Genomic DNA, 17,934 nt, shown 5'->3' with positions numbered 1-17,934 from the left:
TTTTATATTTTACCCCTGTACACACACTCATTCAAAGGTCATCTGGTGCAGACAGTTCTCTTCCCTGACCATACAGATGGTGAGAGCATGCCTTGCTCTGATCCGCAACAGCCTCTCCTGGGTAAGATTACTGACTGCAACATCTTAGGCTCATTCATTTTTGCTGCACCATCTCAGACCTGCTTAGCTAGTGCTGTTCTGATCCCAAAGCTTCACAGATATCTCCTATCCTGGTGGAAATATCTATTGATGGTGGGTCCATTTCCATGGGGAATGATTCTTAGCAACCAACCTGGCTGGTTAGGTATTCCATTGGTTAAACTCAGAGGAAGGAAGTTTTCTGAGCTTATTCACTCATAAATAGATACTTTGTCCTTAAGTGAAAGACAAGGGGAGTGGGAAATAATATTTGCATAAAAATTCAGGCCATTCACTTACTGCTTTATTTAGTAAAATAAATGGAAAATTTCATGTGATATCAAGCAACAAATCTCTTTATAGTATCAGGCAAGGCTGACAGTGGATCCCAGCATGGCACCAAAACCCAAAAGAATGAGGGAAACAGATCCCTGGAACTACTAGCTTTACTTCTGATATTGCCATTTCACTGTGCTACCCTTTGCTCCAACAGTGGCACAGAAAGACATATTGTAGGGCAATACCAGAGGTCCTGAAGTACTGAAAAAGAGCTCTTGAGCCAACAAATGAGAAGAGACAGGAGAGAAGAGATTCCTGGAGAGGACAGACAGCATGTATTGTACATAGAATGATAATGGGAATCCATGGCTGACTTGGCTCAGGAATTGCTGAGCTGTAGGGCAGAGTGAACTCTTCATACACCAGAAACAGACTCTGGCTACAGTCATCTTCTTGGCTGAGAAAGAATCAGAGTTCTTCATTGAGGGGCTTCTCCTCAGATTTGTCTTCTTTCTAAAACACATTAGAGGCATGAAATCAGTTTTGACATTACTTGATTTCTCAACATAAGGATAAAGAAAACAAAATAATTCAAATGCCTCCTTCTGCTGTCTATGCAATGGCCCTATCTCATTTCTGTCACACAACACAAAGATCCTGTGCTATCGGAGGATGAATTTTGACAGAGAGAGAACTTATAACACTGCATGAACATGAAGATTTAATTGTGCCTCTCCCAGCAGAGACCACTGGTGGAGTCCTAAGGCCCTATCTGTACACTCTGTTCTGTAGTCTTCCTGATAGATCGAATTCCTATCCATGCCACTGGTCTCTCTGACCTGCTGTCATATGCTGCCATCCACCACCTCCCTTCTCAGCATCCAAAAGCACCCTTCACTTTGTCTCCCTAACTGCTGTTCCCAGAAGATAGATGCTTCACAGAGACCTTCATACAGCTGCAGAGATCAGTGAATTCTTCTTGCTGTAGACTAGAAGGCAGAGGTCAGTGAAGAAAGAGGCTCTGCAAAGACATCCACCTCTGCTCTGCCCTAAATCTAATGTTTCTCTGATATTCAGGTGGAAACATACATGAAAGAGAAAGGGACAGGGATGGGGAGGAGTTCAAGAAACTGAAGTCATCTTCTTCAAGAGCCTGGTAAACAACAGCATCAGGACCCTCTTTACCTTTGGCATTCTTTGTAGGAAACGATTACAGAAGTCCTGTACACGCTCCATGGAGATGTCACCCACAGTCAACACTTCGTGCTCATCATCCGGTGTGTGGAATATAGCCAGAGCTGGCAGCTGGGACTTCTTCAGTTGGAAGTATGACAAAACTCGTTCATTGCTCTTCAAATTGCTGTCTAACAGGATAAAGAGAATCTGTGATGGAAATAGGAAAGAAAACGTGAGAAAAACAGAAGCTGAGACAGAGAACAGATCCCCAAACAGTGATCATATGAAGATTAACAGTGATATTTTTATAAAGAGTTTGAGAAAACCATCCATACTCTGTTAGGACAACCCTTTCCTTGGTGACTATGTAGCAGCTCCATGCAGTACATTTGTCTGTATTTCATCAAGTCCAGACTTACACTACCAAATAAAATGTCTTCTTTCACCTTCTTTAAAAATATATCTACAGAATGACAGGAAGGCAGTCTCCACTTCTATTCTCTTAATAGTTAAGGAAACAAGATGTCTTTCATCTTAAGAGCAAATGTCAAAGAAGCTGAATCCTTTACTTGCATGTTATTTGCATAAGATGCTCACATCCTTGCAAGATCCAGTGTAAAAAGGGGTTTTGGTGTGGGAATAATCAAATTCAATTGCAAGAATGTGGGAATGAAGTACAGGGCATCAGGAACCTGCAAGGATAAGAACATGAGAGTACCAAAACCAAAGGACATGTTGAAGTGAGGAGAAATGAGAATGCAAGGATTTGGGAAATAGAAGTTGTTGGCAAGACACCAATGTCCACACAGCCCAGCTCAGTGGAGCGTTCAGACCTGAGGAGAGAAGCTCAACATGAATAAACCAGGATGAGAATGACCTTCAGTCATTATTATAAAATTTAAAAAAGAAAATAAATATAGCAGTTAATTTAATCAGTGACCTGATTAAATAGAATCCCTCAGCAGATGAGATCCAAGTCAGTGAAAAAAACCACTCAGCTAGCATGTGTAATTTTGTCTTCTTTTTACCCTGTGCGATCTACTGGGCCTAGCATATTCAGTGTACCTATGGACAAGGCTATGGCTTCACTCACACAAGAAAAGAAGAGTTTAAAAAAAAAAGAAGCAATGTAATGTGAAGAGTATGTGCCCAGTTCCCAGGCTGTGGTGAGCCAACAAATGTTTTTCTTTCTTTTCAATGAAGAACACTCAAGTTAGTTGTTTTCTTCTCTAAAAATAAACTTCATAAATACTAAATTCTTTACTTATTAAATTTATGTTCTATAAAAAACAAATATATCTGAAAACTTTCCTAGGCAACAGCCTTTTGGGAAGGTGGGATACTTAGGCTGCTGTAAGGTTTAACTTCAGTTTTATATAACTTCAGTTTTATATAACTTCAGTTAACTATAGTTTTATAGAAATACAGAAACAGGAAGAGCACTTTCACTGGATATGTGTTATGCACCATTTGTAATTTTTCTTTCAAAAATCAACTGTGCCTCAAGAGCAAAAAGCTAGTGAGCAGACAGGTGGTGGGGTACTTGTCCCAGAGCACTTAATTCATCTTTTTGCATGATGAAACACCAAGCTAGAAAATGGTCGCATATTTAAGGTTCACAGGTCTAGGGACATGATCTGAGAGGCTTTCAGATGGAACAGCAGTATGCAATGTTTTAGGGCTCTCTTTTCAACTAGAAAGCTGGAAACAGAGGCCAGTGTTGGAGGGAAGCACTTTCAGAGTGTCAGTACAGTAAATGGTACTGCATTTCCATGGTTCATTCAACAGCTTTTGGGTTTCTCTGTAAGAGATTGACTAGACAACAATATTTTTTAATCAAATGTTAAAGAAGAAGTAATTAAAATTAAAGCTATTATTGTTGCCTCACTTTCTATACAAAATCTCCACCACCTTTAAAACAGATGAATATAATTTTAAAACAGTAATATGAATAAATGTTAGTCAATATTCTTCACTTCATCAAGCTTCCAGACTTTGCTAAAACAGCCAAAACAAAAAAGCTGTACATATTTTATCCATGAATACCAAGAATAGAGTAAGAATAAAAGAGTAAAAAGGTTGAGGTTTAGAACTCCAAATGCCTTCTTCCTCGCAGGAGCAAACAGAAACACACAAACTGGCCCCTCAGCTAGAAAGGCTGAGATATCATTGTCATTACTGACTTGGATCTCTCTAATGACTCCCATGTGGCTCACAGAGCTACAGTGGGCCAAAGTACAGCAAAGTTTCCTTCTCTGCCTGTATTCAAAAAATACAGGAAAGAGAGCGATTGCATTTGGCCACTGTAGCTCAGAAGAAGACACCTTTATGCCTATGGGAATGGTGCATTCCTGGGAGGTCTGTGACATGGGATGCGTCCTCCTTCAGCAGAAGGGCCCACCATGCACCCTGTGCTGGTTGTGCTCCAGGAGTCCTGTGCTCCACACAGGGCCTGTGTGGTATCAAGGTCACGCCTGTGGGGCAGGAGGTAGGATGTGTTGGCCAAGAGGCCACAAGCACTGGAAGCCTGATCTCCACAGCAGCTGAAAACAAAGAAGGTTTCTCAGCTGTCACATTTCCATGACAGATGCCATCTTGTGGAACTAGAGGAATTCATGAGGAATTTATTTTGTTCTGAGATTCCCAGTCAGCTCCAATCATAAAGACTGAACGCAGTAACCATGGAAAATTATACTGACCATGAGGCAGAATTCACATTGCCTAACTTCTGCCATCCAGATCCTAGTCTTGTCTCAGCCAGTTATCTACATAACCTCTACAATAAACAGTGACAGGCACTTTATTCCACTTATTTTAGAAGGGAAGGAAGCATATGCCTGGCCTTCTCTTTCAGTGCTGAAAAGAGCCTAATACCTTTACTAAGATGACCTTCCAAAGCTACAATTCACCAAAAACAAATCCCACTTACAGTGGCAACTCTAATGTCACTGCTAGAGATCAGTCAGTTCCATTCCAAACAGAAAGTTCACTTCCCCTTTCATAGCATCCTGTACAATAGCTGGTTGGGTGTTTTAAATTCTGAGATTATTTCCATGACATTTTTTCATTTTGTAGCAATCTTCTTGCCTATGTTCAGAGATCTGCTGCCTCAGGCAGTGAAGGATATCCTGAATGAATGAGAAACCCCTGACATAAAATGTCCCCTTCACACATGATATTTTCTATGCACTGTCACTTGCAATAAACCACCTTTCATAAATTTTGTACACTGGTGCTGTCTTGGTGTCTTGACAACTTGATCCCTAGCCCAGTGCTTTAAGAACACCAAGTTTGTGGTAGATATTAAGATATGGAATTATATTATTGCCCAGGGAATTAAAGTTAATTGAAAATAGCACTGCAATGTTAGAAACTAATTTGCCATTGCTTAGTTTTTCCTCCAACAAAGGCAAACAAAAAGGATGGTCAAGCTTTATATCCAGTGTTTAACTTTGAACTTCAGAGAGCTGCAGTTCACTGTTTTGTAAAAGCAAAAAGATCAAATTCTGACGTCTGAGTAATTTCTTACATCATAGTTCATCAAAGCAAAACAAAAACATCAGTCATGAATTAAAAAAAAAAGACAGCTATAAAAACAACTTTACTGCAGATATCTATTAAGTGAGATAAAAAGTCCATATTTACAGTATCTCTCTCAGTTCTGGAGCCATCAGTGTCTGACATGAATAATAAAAATTGTACGAATGACTGTTTGCAAGAGAAAGGGCATAATCTTTTCATTCTGTGGAAGAATTCCTGAAGGACACCAGGAGTTTCTCAGAATGCATTTCTAAATGGACCTACATCTAAATTAAAAGGGAGTTTACAAGCATCCCTACCCAAATAATTTTGACATTGGAAACCAATTATGTCAGCTGCAACAAAAACTGCTTTTGTTATTCCTAACATCACCTTGTTGAGACTTCTGCAAACACCCATGAGTTACACCAGCTGTAATAATCATGTTATACTCTGATACTGTGGAAAGAAAACTGAATATAAGTATTCTAGTTTGGCTCAGCAATGCAAACCCAGACATTTCCTTTCCAGTGCATTTCCTTTCCTTGCCTGGACTTTTGGCAGTACTTTCCCAAATAAGCACATATTTGATTGAAGATCTAAGGAGGCTGGTGGATTTACTCCTGCAGCTGCAGTGCTCTGGACTCTGTTCACTGTTGTCCACCCACAATTGTTTCTCAAAGTGTGCTAGAAAACTACCATATTTCTTTTTGTTATCAGCTTCTGCTGGTTTAATATCATCTACCATTTGCATTTTCCTCTCCAACATTTTACAGTGCTTAGGTTCCACAATAAAATCTAGAAAACTCTAGACTTGCCTCCAGGCACTCAGTCTTGCTCCAGGTGCAGTTCAGACTGCACTGGCTTGTAGAAATGCAGCAACACACCCCAAGTGTCCCCACTCTGTTCTGGCACTCTGCAGTCCCTGTAGAGCAGTGCTGGATGCAGTGGTACGTGCTCACAGGTAGTCTGAACATCTCTCCACTGCACAGCAATGATTCCTTGCTCAAACCACTCACTGGTAGCACTAACCCATTTCACCACTGTCCTACAGGACAAGAATTATTCACTGGCAGTCCTGAACAAAATTCAAGTCAGGAATCTTGCATTTATTCTCACAAAATCTGCATTTATTCTCAGACTATCTGCAAGCCACTGAAAGGCAAAATCTAATCAATACTTATTTTGAAGCAAACCTCAATTGACTTGGTAGTTCCAACAACACATAACTTCACAAAGGAAAATTAGCCAGCAGAGATCTTCATGGCATTGTGCAGTGGCTGCCACTGATACCCAAACTAATTCAGGTCTTTCTATATGCCAGAGCAATGGGACAAACCTAAGTGGGCATGTCACTCTGCTTACTCCTTACTATCCAGACCTAAAATTCAAGCAGAGGGATCTTAGCTCTCTCTTGCTGCTTTCTAGGGGGACAGCCCAAAACACAATTTACTCCTCAGAGTGCCACTCCATCAGGAAAAATAACTTATTAGACTCTAGGTCACTTAATCTCTGTGTCCTCAAGTACCACAGCAGTAAAGTGGAAATAATTAGTCAAATCCCCACATCTTTAATGTTTATATTTTACTCTGGCAAACTTGTTGACTGATTTGGTTGGAAACTTGCCTACACAAATAATAAAAAAAAAAAACTAGATTTGGCTTGCTGAGAATTCATAAATTGTCTGAACTTCAGTACAACATTTTATCCAATGTTTTGTGAAATATTTCTAGGAAAATTATAGCTATTTACTTAGATCTAGGCAAGTCACATGAAAACTAGATGCAGCTGCATCAGCAAAGGATAGTGATGCTAAACAGCATTGTGTTGGAAGAAACAGCTGCTAGGTGGAGACCTGTATCAGACTCTGCTCATGGAGAACAGTGGTAATGGTGTCACTTTAACACGCGTCACAATAGATAAATGGAATTTTACAGATAAACGAGTTTTCTTTTATAATTACGTATTCATCAAAGCAAAACATTTTTGAAGAGACCTTTTGATTTTGATGCATAGTTCCTGCCTAGTCTCTTGCCAATGGTTAGGAAAGATGTAAAGGTTCCTGTAAAGTAGTCCTGCCATAAGCAAGACTCAAGGCTTCTGAGATTGCATGGTTCTGAGGTGGTCCCTGAATTCAAAGGTGAAGGTATACTTGATTTATAATCTGTTCCTTCAGTACCAAAAGCAGATGCATACAGATATTCCAGTTATCAGATCCCAAATCTTTCCAGCTCCAGACTTCTCATAGAGGAAGACCTCTTTATGCCTCTCAGCTCATCCTTCCCCACTTCTGTGATATTCTGCCTGCTCCCATCTGCTCTTCTCCCCTGCCACAAATGCTTTCCTGTTGCTCCCAGTCCTCCTTTGCTTGCAAGTTCATTCCTCTGTTCCTTGGACACAAATTCCACTGTAATCCAGCTGCTGGCAGAGAAGCAGACATCAGGTGATTTACTATTTGGGGAGCTCTATTCCCAGAGAGATGAGATTCAGGCAAAATGTCTCTGAAACACCTCATCTATCTCATCACTTTGGTGTGGGAAATCTAAGCAATCAGTTTGCAGTGCCTTTAAAATAACCATTTCCAGAAGTGTAAGGGTTAAGAAGCACTGACATTATTTGTTCTCTGGTCACTTATATAAAGCTCCTTGGCGTCCTGCAGGCTGTAAATACAAATTCACCTCTCACATCAGTGGAGTGCAACTGTGGCCAGACTGAAGAGCAGCAGCTGTGTGTCCTCTCCCGGTACAAGGGAACAAAACTGGATTAAAAGCAACAAAGTACATGATGTTTCACCAGGAGAGCAGAGAGCACTATACAGAGGGTATTTTCCCCGCAAGGTGGCAAACTGGCCAAAGGTGAACAGAACCAACCCGTCCATTTAATTATCCAGATAATCCTCTTTTCCTGCTACTTGACCTTTGCTCTCATAATTCATAGAGATTATGCCCTCCCCATTCATGGCAGAAATCACTGGGTTTTTTTCCCCCCAACAGCCCCTCTTTCTTTGTTTGGACTTACCTTCCCCTTGTAAAGCTCTGCTGCCGCCCGAAATTTGCGCATTCGCTCAGGGTGCTTTGGAGACATCTTGTCTGTGATCAGGAGGAGGTTAAACTGGAGTGAACTCTGCATCACACCTATTGATGTCTGCCCAGCACAGAGGGAGAAACACAGGCATGGAGATTGAGAGCGCTCAGTTGGCATTGGATGCAGTGTCAGTGGGACATAAGTCCACATGGCTCAGCTGGGGTTTCTTTGCAAATCAGCATCACAAGCAGGACAGATTTCTTTAAAGCAGGGGGGATCCAATCTGGGTTCTTTGCAAAAGCTCTTAACCTCCTGGCTTTGCTTACTCCCCAGACAAGAGTCTGAAGACCACAAAGGTCCATCACTGGTCTTAAGATAGTTAGTGATTAGGCAAGAGGAGTAGGAGTAAGGCAGAATACAGGATGCTGAAGACTAAAGGAAAGATGTGAAGAGCCAGGCCAGCAAACACGGAATATAAGGGTGTCCTAAATTGCTGAGGTCCAGCACCTGTGTGAAATATGAGCAAGAAAGTGGGAAGGATTTGTGGTGTCAAGGTTGGTGTTTGTCCTTGTTTTCTTTCTTTAGTGTTATGTAGGATGGGGATGAGTCCACAGTTTCAGCAACCTGATGGCCTGGACACTCCTGAGTGCTGAGGGTTAAAATTGTCTCTGCTGTCCCACAGTGAGAGAAGACTCTGGGCAAGGGCCAAGTGGGCACTACACACTGGCCCTCTGTGAGAAACCAGAGCTGGCACTGCCCAAGAAGCCACAGCACCATCTCCATGAACTCGCTCACTCCTCATCTCACTTCTTCTGTCTGCTTCCTGCAGGCCTGCAGCCTCTCCCTCAAATTAAACAGTAGTGGGGCCAGACCTGCTGCCTCCCTAGTGCCACCAAAACCACAGAGGCACAGACTGTGCAGCTCCCCGCCAGTGGGAGCAGAAGTTTCCGCATGCTCCGGGAGTAACAAGGAAGGGGTCAGGGAGTGCATGCTGGCAAGGGCCATGAATAACAGAGCATCTAGCTTTTGGCAGACGGGACTCTGCTGTTAGCTTAATGTTTATCAGATATTTTGTATCCCTTCACTTTTCTGATGGTGTGAGGTGGGGGACAGTAGAGGGGTTGTAAGCTAAGCTGGAAAATGTTAGAGGACGTCATGGGAGAGGATGAGGCTGAAGGTGAGGGTGAAGCCAGCTAGCACCAAGCCCCTTGACAAGGCTGGGGTGAGAGCAGACAAGGCAGGAGCAGTGGTTCCTCCAGCAGCTCCTCACAAAGGTGTGCTTGTCCACACAACCTTGTGTAAGAGCAATCAGCAGAGCTCAACAGCAGGGCCGATCACATCTGACTCTCCTGAAAAGCTCACAGGGTAAACATTGCCTAAAAGTTCCTAAAGTATGTGGGAGAAACAGTAAGGGCCCCAGGATGGGGAGAGAAACTCTTGGCAGCACTTGGTGCGAGCCATGTGACCCCATTATCTGCTGACCTGCAGCATTTTTGGATGCAAACAGCATAGGCACTGGGAATAAATATTTATGAAAAACCAAGCTACCTTAGGGAAGCTGGGAGGGCTTTAGGCCAGGGACTGCAGGAGGCACTGTTAACTGCAGCACCTCCAGAGCGTCTGGAAAAAAAACTGTAACAACATCTGTACTGACAATCAGGGTGGAGAGGACCAGCTGAACAGCTGAGGAATTCTCAGTCAGGGAGACAGCCTGGGTGCCAAACAGGACACCATGCAGCGAGAACCCAAAGCATCAACAGAAATGCATAAAGAAAGAGACATTGTCCCATGAATTGCAAAAGGACCTAATAGGGGCTCCAAGGTTTCAGAGGGTCTGGGAAATTACAAAGATGAAAACATCATCCCTGCTGATGTGACTTGGGTATTCCTAAAGGGCTGTTAGGCCAGTGGAGCAGGATATAGCAGTCCCCAGAAATATTTTGTGATTTCAAAATGTAATTTTCCCTTTTGAAGATGAAAAAAACAAAAACTTTTTTTTTTGTTGTTGTTGTTACAGAAGAAAACCCCAAATCCTACCATATTTCACTGTGGGGAAAAAATATTAAATTTCAAAACAAAATACTCTCCTACTGGTGGGTTGCAACTGAACTGACTGAATGCATCAGTTCTCTTAGATGATCCTTGACTTTATCTTGAAAAGGTATAGTTCTGCAACAGGTTGGGCCATTCTTCTCCAATACAAGCTGAGCCTGGTCAGCACTGTTGTAGCTATCCAGAAGGTCACAAAATACCCCATCAGCAATGATAAAGTCTCAGCCTTGCAGCAACTGTGGCTTCTAAGACCTACTGACTCCACCACAATGAGACCAGGGAACTGCTGAGATTTCAGAGGAACCTGAATCCTTGGTAAACCTCTACAGCAGAGAGGAGAGCTGGCACCCTGCCACTGCCAGTCAGATGGGTGAGCTGATGAAGATGGCCAACATGGAAGCATTCTAAGCCTGATTTTGTGTGTGGTTTGTTTATTTGTTTGTTTGTTTGTTTGTTTTGGTGGTGGTAGTTGCTTTTGAACTCATGAATTCTGGAGGAACGATGGAAGGAATGGGAAAGATTTTGCTTGGGAAGTTCCCAACCCACTCTTGAATATGCATTCAAATATCTGGGCTTATATCAAGCCCTATGTGCTGAGTGATGCAGAAATTCTGCCTTCTGAGAGCAGGTCATTTGAGCTTCCATGTTTCTCAAGGCTTGACAAAGACAGGGTATTCTGGCTGAGGTGGCTCTGCAGGCATGGTACAACACAGCAAATGTCCATGGGAGGAAGCAGCACTGCCTGCAGAGTAATAAGAAATGGAGTTCTCTGTCCCTCAACATCCCAAATGTAATGAAAACCCAAAGGAATTGCAACGAGTCCCTTCCTCTCCCACCACACTTATGCCCCAGCAAATCTGCTTCCAGTCCATGTGTGGGGCAGCAGTGAAGAGCTGTGTGGCTTCCTCAATCCCATCTATACCATCGCTCCAACCCTCACATACATAAGGATATGCAAACTGGGGCCAGAGGATACCATGAGAAGAAGGCCAAGCGCAAGGGTGAGGACTGCAGGGAGCTGATGATTACCACAGGGTTGTACTCTGTCACCAGACGGAGCTCATTTATCCGAACGAAGCGAGTCAGCTTCTTGGCATCAACCTCTCTGTTGTTCATATCCAGATCCCGCCGGTCACTGTCTACCTGAAGACAGGCAAAGACACCTACAGTCACAGCTGTCCTCTCCTCTCAGCACCTCCTCCAGAGGCACTGACTACACTCACTCACAGAGACACCCACCCCCTGGGACACCACCATCCTCTCTCCCCCACTGCACAATCCCCACCTCTTCCCATCACCACTTCTGGAGGTCTAGAACCTGCAGGAACGAGCCTGCACTTTGAGATAAGGATCTCCCAGCCTTCTCCAGCCTCCCAAGGACAAGGCAAACTCATGGTATACCAGAAATCTCTTAGGACTCCAGATGTCCCTACACTACCAGCTCTCGATGCACTGGAGACAGGGAGAATTAGCTGACAAACTATTCTAGGCATTGTGGAGAGAGGTCATTAAATAGTCTAACTGCTCACATCAATACTGGCTTTACGTCCCTTTTAAACATCTCCATCTGCTTATTCTGTTTCTTCTACAAGTAATAAACATTGGCATCGCCCGGTATGGAATTCCTGGAAACATTTTGCAAGCAGGAAATCTCTCCAATAAAAAGAGGATTTTTCTTCCAGTACAGCAGGAAAGAAAAAAAAAAGGAAAAAGAAAGAAAAATAATTAAGCCTAACATATTTCAGCTTTAGAGGAAAATTCATCCTGCCACACATCTCCCCACACTTCATCCCCTCAAAACGATCTGATTTTAATGAGATTTTCATGACCTGATAAACAGAAAAAAAGCAGGCAACGACTGAATGATAGCAATGCACTAGAGTTTAAGGGCAGAGTTCCTGTGCAGTACCACCACAGGATGTGACAGAGTTAAGCCATGGGAGCAGTGGTCTCTGACATGAAGTAGGATCAAAGTTTGGGATTTGAAAGCCATTGATACACACGTTGAATGAGGTTCTTGGGGCTGAGGGGCAGTCCACATGCACACCCCAGATTTTATTCTCTGCATCTGGACAACCTCTGAAAGTTCTTGTGTTAGTTTTTCCAGTGGTGTGCAGACATCTAAAGTAATTTTTGCTGTTCTGTGGTCATTGGCAAGGTCTTTGATACCAGTCACCCGCCCTGTCTGACAACACAAGCTGGTGATTTTCAGACTTTGTGGCCTGATTCCTCTCACAGAATTTCCTCCTGCGTAAGATGAAAGGGCAACTCTGCTCAAGTAAATAAGATTAGGACAGTGCAATACCTGGGCAGCTGAGATCAGACAGGCCTTGAGAATCAATCTAAAGCAGCCTGGACTCTACAGAAAGTCTTCTCTTGGCTTTCATGGGCTTCTGGAAACCTCTGACTTCCATTTGGGGATAACAACGTCTTTAATCAGCACTCAACATTTATGTTTTTAAGAAAATAAGGCTGGAAAATAGCCTGAATTTAATAGTTGAAGCTCTAGTCAAAATGTCTTTATCACTCCATATAATTAGGTTGTTAGCATCTGTTAACTATGTTCTTTTTAGGTATCTCAGGATTTCTTACTTGAGTAAATTTGTTTCTTTCCCCTATATACAAAGAAGTCTCACCAGTGACACAGTCCCTCCTACTACTGTAATTATGGTTTAAACTTCTAAGCATTGTGTTTCATACACTGCAAAGGCAAAGAAAAAATTAATGTATGCCTCTGATTCACTTCTATCCTGGTGACGCATCTTTGTATCCTTCAAATGAGTATTTGATTCCAAGTTCCTGTATCCGTTCTTTTAAAATTCCTTTTTATCTCTGACCTCTTACTCCTACACATTATTCAGCACAGGATAAAAGAAAAAATAATGTGTCTGATAATTTAAGAAAAACTGACAATCAGACAAGTGAATTGTCAACCATATTTTAACCTGACTAATGTATTATTTTCTTGGCTGGTTTTTTTTTTTTCCATATTAAAGAAGAGTTCAGTTGCAAAAACTCGACTCCAAACAAAGAATATTCAATATAATACAAATTCCAACAATCCAAAAAATTTATTTTATCAAACTCTCTCCCAATGCAGTCATCCTGACTATCTGCCACAGTGCAAAAACAAAGGATCTTTTCAATATTTTTGGAAGAAAACCACAATGACTAAGAACCAAAATTGAAACGGGTGTTGCTTAAAATTGCAACATCTAGCACATAAAAGGTTAAATAAAAGGACCTGCCTAACTATTGCTCACTCTTAGATCATTCTTTTTTAATTATTTGGATAATAACAGTGGTAAACATGGTGCAGGAAATGATGAGGGGGAAAAAGAGAACAAATTGTCCAATCTTTGTACAAGCTGGATCTAGAACTTGGCCAAGCTGCCATATTTAGTTTCCCTAGAACATGTGGTGTGTACCCATTTCTCCCCACCTCAAGCACTTAGAGGTCTGGTGTCACAACACTTCACTGGCTTTTAGGACATCTTGTGCTGCCTGGGGCCCCATTCCTCTTCAGACACACCTACCTCTGCAGTTTTCAACTGCCATGCAAGAGGGAGCAACGTGGGGAAATTGATGTAACTAGTAGAATACTTGCTCTTAGCTTTTCTTGGTACTTTTGCAGCAAGTACATGGCTCTTCCCAGTATCATCTCCTTCAATTTCAGCAAATATAGCTACATTGAGGCTACAGTGAGCTACCTGCACTTGGAGCTGGAGTCAACAGAGATATGATCTAGCACAGCATCCATCCCTAAGAAACTCCCAAGCAAGCTTTCTAATGCCTAAAGCATATTTAGGAAATGAGTCTGCAAACCACCGTGTAGGTTGGTACAGCATCTCTTAACTGCAGAGACCTAGTCTGGATGTGTCTTCTGTCATTAGGGAAAAGTTTTGTACCCTAGGAGACAGCTTTGCCTGCCTGAAGTGACATATGCCAAGTTTTGGTATCAAGCCTGCTGTGTTGATCCGTTGTGACATGGACTCTAGATGCTTTTCATGTGTCTCAGGACCCTTTCCAAAACCACAGAAACCTCATCCAAGTTCATGCCAAGCTCCAGGCAGGTCACGTAGAAATACAGGCATTGCTCCTTGCAGAGCTCTGGGTGCTGAACCAGATCCGTAGGGCAAACACTTAAACAGGAGAATCTTACCAGGTGTAATGAACGCTCCATGTCTCAGTGACAGGCACCCTGCAATTGAAAAGCAAAAGCCCTCTTTGGGGCAAGAAGAGGGATGTACTTTGAGGTGGGCAGGCAGCCCGATTGCCAGTGACAACCCTATTTTTGGCTTGCTCTAAGGAGAGATGAGTTTTATGCTTTTTTACTGCTGTATGCACTTGTCCAAGACCCTCTCCAACCCACACCAGCGCGCTGGGGGACCCGGAACCAGGCCCTTATGTTGGAGATGCAGGTTTTTCCCTGGCAGCGTGTTCCCGGGAAGGAGCTGCTCGTGATGCCCCCCACGGCACGCCGCGGGCCCACGCACCGTGCGGAACAGCGCGACAGTGTTCTCCGAGGCGCCGTAGTGGGACAGGACGGCGGCGCTGCTGCTGAGGCCGAAGGGCACCTCCGGGATCTGTCCGGCCGCCAGGCGAAACTCGTCCGCTTCGGGGCTCTGCGGGTCCTGCGGGGGCACAGAAGGGAGGGTGAAGGGCCAAGCGGCGGAGGGGCCAAGCCCGAACGGGGCCCCGGGGGCCGCCCGGGCACGGGCACGGGCACGGGCACCGGCACCGGCACCGGCAGCGGCACCGGCACCGGCCGCGGGCGGCACGAGTGCGACACCTGCCGGCCGCTCGGTCCCGCAGGAGCGGCCGCCGCCGCCACCTCCTGCGCGGGCGAGCTGCTCCGGGATCCAGGAACCCGCCAGGATGGTGCTGAGCCCTTGGGCACTCATCAGAATATAGGTGTAGCTCGTTTAAAAAAATATATATTATATGTGCGTGTATATATGTGCGTGTATTATAAAATATATACATATATATAAACGTCGCCATTTTTACATTAACCTTGATTCTAGAGTCAAGGGGTTACAATTTTGAACACCTTGCATTATCAGTACCGTGGCTCCTTTTAAAAGGATATCTTAGGTACATCTTGTGAAAAGTAGCTAATTAAGGTACATCAAAGGATAGAAATGTGCAATTTCTCAGTATTTTGAGGTCCATTCTCTTTCTTGCAGAAAGCATTAACTACTACTATCCTTTGCCTGTATTAAAGCCTTCCTTGCTGTTCCCATTCCTAACTTTTTAGTGATGTATTTTTGATACATCTATTTATTGGATATAAATTCTCAAGACATGGTCTCTGCTTGGAAATTGGTTTGTTTTTCTTTTTAGTTTGAACTGTCAGCTCAGCTGTCTGTGAGCCCAGAGAGAATGGAAAACAAAATTCTTTGTTCCTTCCAAAGGAAAACATCTCTCATGACCTGTTTTGGAAATGCCAGCGCATCAAGATTGCTCTGGTGAGAGTGCTAAAGCCTAGGGTGGGAATAATCTCGCTGAGTTTTGGAGCATTCCTGGGAAACCTGGGGTTTAATCAGGCCGAGCATGGCTCTTTCTCAGAGACATGCGGGGTTTCTGGAGCAGTGTGCTGTGTTTCCATCACGGCATGCTGCTCCCAGTCAGGGAGGCCGTGCTCATTATACGGGAAGCTTGCCGAGCCACATACTGCAGTGAACTGAAAGGCTGCAGCAGAGAAATAATTTATGGTGAGCAGAGAACATGGGCTTTATTTGGATGAATATACTTTCAGGCCGAGAGCCAAGCTTTCATGGCACACATACGTCTTTATCTACTGTTCAAATGCAGCCCGGTCATGCTTCAGGCACTGAATGCCCGAGATGTGGCTGGCTGCTGCCTCGTGCTCCTGCACGGCAGCAGCCTCCTGTCTGCCTCTGAAGAATGCAGTCCTGCAGAGGGAGGTCACTGTGGCACAAGACAAAAGGAGCCGTGTCCCTGCTTAGCTCAGGAGGAGGCTCTGGGTACAGCTCTGCCGCAAGCCCAGCCAACTACCCTCGGGGAAGGAGGCGTCTCGGCATTTTCATTCTGCGTGTGAAGATTGCCTGGCTGCTTTGCGCAGCTTTAGCGCTGCAAGAGCAGCCCCCAAGGAGCTCCAATTGCCCGCAGGCAGCGAAGTCGAGGCGGCTGGTGCTCTGTGATCAGTGCTTACAAAGGCCCCTGGGGCATAAGCCTCCTGCGCTCACGGACTTGTTGCTGCCCACACTGCACAGGCAGCACCATCGGTCCTTACTCACAGGGCTGTGAGATGCCCCTGCCCTGTACCAAGAGCATGATGCCCTCCCTAGACTGCCCTCCAGCCCCAGGCACAGGGCAGAAGGAGGAAGGTGCTTGCAGAAGGACCGGTTTTTGAAAGTCTGAAGCCTTCTCTGAGATGAGGTAGTGTGTGGACAGCATAAGAGCAGAACAGAGCTCAAAGAAAACGTGGGAAAAGGTGCAACTTGGGGACTTAAAAGTAATAGGGATCCTGTTAAAGAGGCCTCTGTTTTACAGTGCTGTAGCTCAATAAATATATTCCTTTTATTTTCTGAGGAAAAATACTCATGTCATTTGTGGGGGCAAGGGACTCATACCTGCCACTCACCTTTGAATTCAGTGGAATTTAGATAAAAAGAGACAGAGATCTCAAGGTATCTGTTCTGGGAAACAAAGAAGTGAAACAGAGACCATGTGTTCATCCTCCTTACAAAGAGGCTGCAGCCTGAGCCCAAACCCTCTCCAACTTCAGTGGACCTGCACTATCACTTCTCTCTGAGACTTGGCTTCCTCATCCCTATCACACAGGCAGTGCCTTACTCTGTCTTTGCTGACTACAGCATGTACTGTACTTCACCCCTCATCAACACTGTTTCTCTACCCTGCACATTTCTTTGTTTCTTCCCCTGCAGCATTTCCCTCTCTTCTGCTCCAGGGCTCCTACAACCTCCTTCATCTTCATTCCTTGCTCCATCTCCTTTTCCATGCACAGACCAAATTCCCTGTGCTCTCTCTGTGACCCATCACCTAATCCCTCACAGCCCCAGCACCTTTTGGGACAGCTGCTGCTCTGGTTTGGTTTACACCACATCCAGCCTCATGCTCTCAAAAGAGTGGGATAGAGCTCACAACTGGCAGAGGGGAGGTGCTGTGAACAAACCTGGAAGAATCCAATGACTGCCACCTCTGCACCACTGATGAAGGCTTCGGCATCTGGGATGTTGTTTAACAGGATGGGTTTGTCTGTGGTGCTGGCTGTGCCTGCAGAGCAAAGGTCAGGGCTGGGCAGAGTGTACACAAGGAGCAGCTCAAAGAGGATCCCCCCAACACACACACAAGCATCCCAACCTTACAAGCTCACCCACACACCTCTCTTGCAACACATTTGTGCAGCATACCTTGGATAAGGAGGACTCCCAGGCTTTCCCCAAGGCAGGAAGAAAGCTCACTTACTGTGGGATGCAGACTCGCTCCCTCCAGCACACCCTGCTGGGGAGCATCTGGTAAGCAGGATAACAAAGAGGCACGGAAAGACGGATGTGCCCATGCTACCAGCTTGCCTTCTCCTCGCCATGCCACCCTGCTCTGGTCCTCTCCTCGGCGAGAGACACGTCAGCTGCTGTGGGGACCCACAACCTTCCTGGGGCGGTGGGAAGGGAGCAGCTGGCCCAGAGCAAAGCCTTCAGCTCCTGAGATAACTGGAGAAAGCCCCTCCCTGCTGTGCAGGAATCAGCCTCGGAGAGC

At 44.5% G+C, this 17,934-nt stretch overlaps 1 protein-coding gene across 1 annotated transcript; it reads right to left on the bottom strand.

Annotated features, from left to right (window-relative positions):
- Positions 1–466: 466 nt before the first annotated feature.
- On the bottom strand, positions 467–17,764 carry ERP27 (endoplasmic reticulum protein 27). The gene is made up of 7 exons (XM_053943160.1): positions 17,644–17,764; positions 17,351–17,451; positions 14,685–14,822; positions 11,218–11,331; positions 8,131–8,256; positions 1,603–1,800; positions 467–930 (listed from the first exon to the last, which is right to left on the bottom strand). The coding sequence occupies exons 1-7, from the start codon at positions 17,762–17,764 to the stop codon at positions 886–888; spliced, it is 843 nt and encodes a 280-aa protein (XP_053799135.1). The 3' UTR covers positions 467–885.
- Positions 17,765–17,934: the final 170 nt, after the last annotated feature.

This window comes from Vidua chalybeata, chromosome 5 (genome assembly GCF_026979565.1).
Source record: "Vidua chalybeata isolate OUT-0048 chromosome 5, bVidCha1 merged haplotype, whole genome shotgun sequence".
Lineage (NCBI taxonomy): Eukaryota > Metazoa > Chordata > Aves > Passeriformes > Viduidae > Vidua > Vidua chalybeata.
The sequence above is the reverse complement of the archived record's forward strand: the minus strand, read 5'-3'. Positions and strand labels throughout refer to the sequence as shown.